General features: G+C 32.0%; 1 protein-coding gene across 2 annotated transcripts in view; it reads left to right on the top strand.

Moving 5' to 3' along the window:
* LOC106665201 overlaps positions 1-5813 on the top strand; it is a 22003-nt gene extending 16190 nt beyond the window's left edge. The window contains exons 2-5 of one of the 2 annotated variants that reach the window (XM_014391459.2): positions 956-1174; positions 1245-1405; positions 1492-1563; positions 4850-5813. In XM_014391459.2, coding sequence (XP_014246945.1) covers positions 1018-1174; positions 1245-1405; positions 1492-1563; positions 4850-4906 — 447 coding nt within the window. In that variant the 5' untranslated portion in view covers positions 956-1017 and the 3' untranslated portion in view covers positions 4907-5813. Of the gene's footprint in view, positions 1-955; positions 1175-1244; positions 1406-1491; positions 1564-4831 lie in introns of both variants that reach the window. The other variant, XM_024229727.1, reaches the window with a different exon arrangement.

Raw genomic sequence — 5813 nt, 5'->3', positions numbered from 1 at the left:
TTATTGTTTAATTGTATTATTTTTGGCTGCTTCACTTGTTAAATATCGTAATAATTGTATAATAATCGTAATATCGTAATAAAAAGCTAAAAAACTGATAGAAAGGCTTAGTTTTTAGCAAATTCAACGCTATATAAGCTCAGCCTGAAAAACATTTTAGTTGATATTTATGCAATTGATTACTGAATAATATATGAATACCTATATTTTTGAAATATGCGCTTATTGTTTAATTGTATTATTTTTGTCTGCTTCACTTGCTAAATATCGTAATAATTGTATAATAATCGTAATATCGTAATAAAAAGCTAAAAAACTGATAGAAAGGCTTAGTTTTTAGCAAATTCAATGCTATATAAGTTCAGCCTGAAAAACATTTTAGTTGATATTTATGCAATTGATTACTGAATAGCATATGAATATTTTTTTAAATATGTGCTCATTGTGTACTTCTATGATTTCTGGTTGGTTTACTTGTAAATATCGTAATAATTGCGTATAATAATCGTAATAAAAAGCTTAAGGTTTTTAAAAAAACGTCAGAAAGGATCCATTTTTTGTTTTTTGTTTGTTTTGACGATATTGAAATCTGTGGCTTATGGGTACGACGGATTCGGTCGCCAATTTGTTAAAACTGTCTTCTGATTAGGAAAACTTTTAGTTCTGTGAGAAAGCTCGTATAACCTAAATAAAGACGAAATCGACAATTATTTCTACATGTGTTATGTCCGGTAGGTGTATTGCACGCGATGTATGAAAGCATGCGGTTTCATTAAAAACATGTTTTAATTATATCGACTACAAAGGTCAGGGTGAATCTTAATTAAAAAATTTACTCCGAGTACACTTTCTAATTTTAATTCTTTACAGAATTCAATTCGCTAGGAAGTTTTTGCAAAGTGAAAGCACGGATGTACAAAATCGATTTGCTCACGGAATTGTTTTTGTGTTACAGTTTAAAGCGAGAGGAATTTGGTTTTCTTCTATTCCAAAGTGTCCAATAATCATTGATTCAAAATGGGTTGCGCTGCTAGCAAAACAGCCGTGATACCTATTGAAGGAGGCAAAGATCTCGGAAACGGACACGTCGACGGAAATTCTGAAGGAGCCAGCGTCCCAATCGCCGCTGCCATCCCTTCAATCGACGACGACATCAAAATTTCCGCGCAAACGAGTTAATATACACCATCAGTTAAATTTTTTTAAAAAATACTCGGGATATTTCTAATATTTGTTCGAATTAGCGAAAGGACTGGCGTTTGAAGTTCCGATAACAGACGAGGAAAACCTCATAAAGAAGCATCCCCCGAAGAGGCTGCAGAGGCTTGAAGATCAGCAGATGCCCAACTTAACGCACAGGCTCCTCGATGAGAAACAAGCAGAAGCTGAGCAGCGACGACAACAGGTTTGTTATTTCTTTTTTCTTCTTCTTCTTTTTTTTTTTTTTTTTTCATCGATTTACAAAATAACGAAATACCGTTTTTTTTCCAGATACTTAGTCAGAGAATCCAGTCTGCTAAAGCTCGTCAAAAAGTGAAAAGGACATTTATTGGCTCAGGAGAGGTAAATATAAACAAATTAAGGTCAAAATTTTAACAAATAATTTATGGGAAAAATCAACAATTTTTTTTTACTGCAAAAGAGTGATGTTAAACAACATATAATAATTTTCTTGTTACGATTTTATATTTTGGATAACATTAAAACTACTGCTACTACTATTTATAGCGTGGTTATGACTTACGAGCAATAAGGATTTATTTTTTCGCCATGGGAATGAAATAATTTTGTCTATTTGAGGAAGTTCTTCTGGACATCTAAACACCATCTGTTGAGTGAAGGATGAGCTACTGACTGTGATTATTTCAGTCACTTCATAATAATTCAATGACGATTGGTGTACGTCACAGACATGCATAATTAATTAATTGTTAAATAATAATTTTAATATTATAAAATATTACACCATAGTTGATAGTTTTCAATTTTTATTAATTAACAATTTAATTTACTATAATTAAAAACTGAATATTGAATTATGAACTTGAGAGACAATTCCAAGGGTTATTATGAGAATTGAACTTACTACCGTGGGGTCTACAATCTGAGAGTCCAATAACCACTCGGGCACTGTAGTATTCATTTCATTATATTAGGTTATATTGAAAATTTTGCTGATTCTACAAAATCCACGAGCCATACAGGATGACATGAATCTATATATTTATAAATTTCCAGTATTTAATGTCCTTGAATTGGTGAGTTTTATGGATTTTTTCCTCCTTCCAGTAACCCTGGAGGAAGGGCATTTGTTTGTTGTCCGTCCCCTAAATAAGACTATGGGCAAATGGCAGTTTTATAGGTTATGTTTTGTGAATTTTTATTTATTTTTCCTATAGTTATAAGGAATTAGGAAAGATGCAAAAATTATTGGCAGCCATTTTGTTCATGACACATACCAGATGTCTTCTTTAAAAGGATTTCTTCAATGTATCAAAGAAGTATCAACCACTTTTTTACTCATGAACAATTTGATCAAGGTAGTCTTGATGGAAAAAGCAAATTAAATTGTTACTACCAAGCGTTTGACCTATTTTAAGGTCATCATCAGACCAAACATTATCATTTAATAAAATAAATAGGTAAATAAATCAATATTTAGAATTGTTTTGCCCTGACGATTATCTTAAAATAGGTCAAAAGCTTGGCAGAGATAACTGAATTTACATTTTTTTTTTTTATAGATCATACCTTGATCCTAAGTGTTTGTGAATAAAATATTGGACAAAAATTTGTGCAGTGATCCAAGGCAATGGAAATTATCTGTACTTTTAATTTATTTGGTATGTATTTATATTATGAACAACAGAATTGGAGATGAAAAGAGGCATCACGGATGGGGCTTGAACTCACGATCTTTGGGCTGTGGTTTAATTTTGAGAGATATTTTTTATATCATTATGCTTTAAATACATAAAATATATAACCTTAAACGCATTCACGCTAATAAATACATCCATTCTCAACACATTCTAGGGACATAAAATTATCAATATTATATAGAATAGAACAACCTAGTTTCCTCCAATAATGAGAACAGAAGACCCAGATGCTCAAGCATGATTCTGAAATTGGGTGGCATTCCTACATGTTCTCTATAGCTAACGAATTGCACCCTACAACTAGGTGGGGCACTGTCTTCTCTATCTGCTGAACACATATGGCTTTTGCCCAAAATTAGGTTTCTGTTCGCATGGCCTATCCTTAAGCACGTGAGGATGATCCACCATGAGCCACCACTGTGGCTAGCTAAGACTGTGCTCTAGTATTCTCAATTATAGATACAATTGACAATAAGAGCCAACTGACACTGCCACTTTCTTTTAATAATTTTTTTATTGCATGTTTAGTGTCAGAAAGCCGTGGTCAAATCTGGAGGTTGGGACATCCAGGCCTTAGCTGCCTCGTCAGTTTTTTTGCTGATCTCTAGACATCAACTTCTGGGTTGTTGTCACTGCCACAAACTGTCAAACATGTCAAACCCAGAAAGCAAACTACCATTTTGCTCAATTTACCTATGAATTTTGTTGTTTCTATTTCTCTATGGTTCTATTTTCTCCAGGGGTGTGGTTGTTGGTTCCTAATCAACTTTGGCAGTTGAGATGTTCATTGCATCACTGGGTTTGACATGATATCCAAGGAACTTTTGTATGACCAGTAACAGGATAACTGCTACCAACTTCATTGCTCTTACATAATATTGCTGCATGCTGAAGATGCTGAACATACATCCACCAATATCAGAAAAAAATGGGTTCTGATTCAAATGTCATTGACAATTGGGAGAAGTTTATTTCAATTGTTTTTAGATATATGTCGAAGTGTAGAATCCAGGAATATAATACAAGTAAAAACTTGATTGCTACAATCAACTATTTAAACTTTCTTTAAACTATTTTTGTGTGATTAACTTTCCCGTGTAATAATTGTTCTCTACATATGAAATCTTTTTTGCATACAGTGTTTTTTTTGTAATTAGTACATTTATGCATAATTTGAAAAGTAATTCTTAACCTTGATGATTATTCGAATATAACTGCAGAAGTAATACAAAATTTTATCAGCTTCTATTAATTATACACAATTTTTCATTCCGGAAAAAAATTGTGTATAATTAATTGAGTATTTATATAATTAATAGAAGCTGATAAAATTTAATATTAATCTAGAATCACACCTGTGAATTGTAGTCCCGCTAATCTAGTATAATTGTTAATAAAAAGTGTTTCTATATGAAGCTGCGATTTGCTTATAATTAGAATAAAATCGGGTAGTCGAAATGAGAAGTTTGTGGCATGGGTGATCGATGTCACGGTAGCTCAAGTTGTAGAGCAGCGGCGTATTTAGCCGAAAGTCGTGGGTTCGAATCCCGCCTGTGACACAAATTTTTCATTTCGGAAAAAAATTGTGTATAATTAATTGAGTATTTACATATCTGAAGAAGTTTCTGACATACAAGAGGGATTAACATTCAACTACTCATTGGCTGTTGTGGATGAGGGGTCAAACCACTTTAAAGTACTCTCTTCATAATATTCACAATTAAAAATCCATGGGCTACGCCAGGATTCAAATCCAAGACTGCTAGCATGGCAAATTGAGTGGGACACCCAAACCACTTGGCCACCACAGTCCTCCAAAACAATATTTGAATATGTTTGCTCCAAATAATTCCTTAATTTTGGAAACATGTGTACCAAATTCACATATTTTCACTTTTACCATTTTTTTTCCCTTTAATTTTCGAATAACAAAATATTGTTGAAATTAGATTGATATTTGATTTCAGAGTAATGGCCTTTTCATTGAAAGTATGCACCATGAGCCGTCAACAGTTGAACTCTAAAGGACTCAATGGAATCACAGCCATTTTCTTATATTGTAATGGGAAAAAGGGAACCCAAAGCAAAAGAAAGAAGGCACAATTTTGTTAATTTCGTATGGTATACCATCATCTAATGTCATAGGTTGCACACCTTTTGGAAAAAAAAAGTGAAAAAAGTACATTAATTTAAGAGAAAATAATCTATTTTGTTCTTAACCAAAAGCTGGTATAATACTTTAGCACAGCTTTTCTTCCTAAAGAAGTGAAATGGAATGAGAAAAAGATTATATTTTTGTGAAAAGTGATATATTGAAATTGTTGAATATATTCTTGAAAGAGCATTTATATATTTCTTATGAATTGTCCACTGCACTGTTATCTTTCTTGCATAACTAATGCTTACTGTACATAATATTTTTTATATCTAATTTTATTTTGTATTTTCTTTTATATTATTGCAAAAAAATGTTGGCAAACTCAAGTGCCTGAATTTCAATGATGAAATCGTATAAATAATAGAAATATTGATAATTCTTAATAAAATAACAATATTTTCGTATTGATTGTTTAGACAATAAAGAATATCAACATTTAAGATTTCTTATTTTCTTAAATTATTTAAAAATTATTACACGTCATGCTTTGTAATATTTGTATTGTAATTGTAATTGTCAATGCACTGTAATTGTAAGGATTATGAATTTTATTGTGTGTGATGAATTCCAGGATACATGGAAAAACAAGGGTTGTGATAATAAAATTTGAGACAATTGAAAAACTTGTTGTATACTTACCTTCATATGCCTCTGGGTGTAACGAGTGTTCAAATTGTGAAACGAAGCTGGGTGGTCTGTTAGTTGAACTGCTAAAACCAGTTTTGCAATATTGGTACAGTGTTTAACAGGACAAGAAACTTGCAGATTGGCAA

Source organism: Cimex lectularius, unplaced genomic scaffold, assembly GCF_000648675.2.
Source record: "Cimex lectularius strain Harlan isolate CLEC.00 unplaced genomic scaffold, Clec_2.1 scaffold390, whole genome shotgun sequence".
Taxonomy (NCBI): Eukaryota; Metazoa; Arthropoda; class Insecta; order Hemiptera; family Cimicidae; genus Cimex; species Cimex lectularius.
The sequence above is the reverse complement of the archived record's forward strand: the minus strand, read 5'-3'. Positions and strand labels throughout refer to the sequence as shown.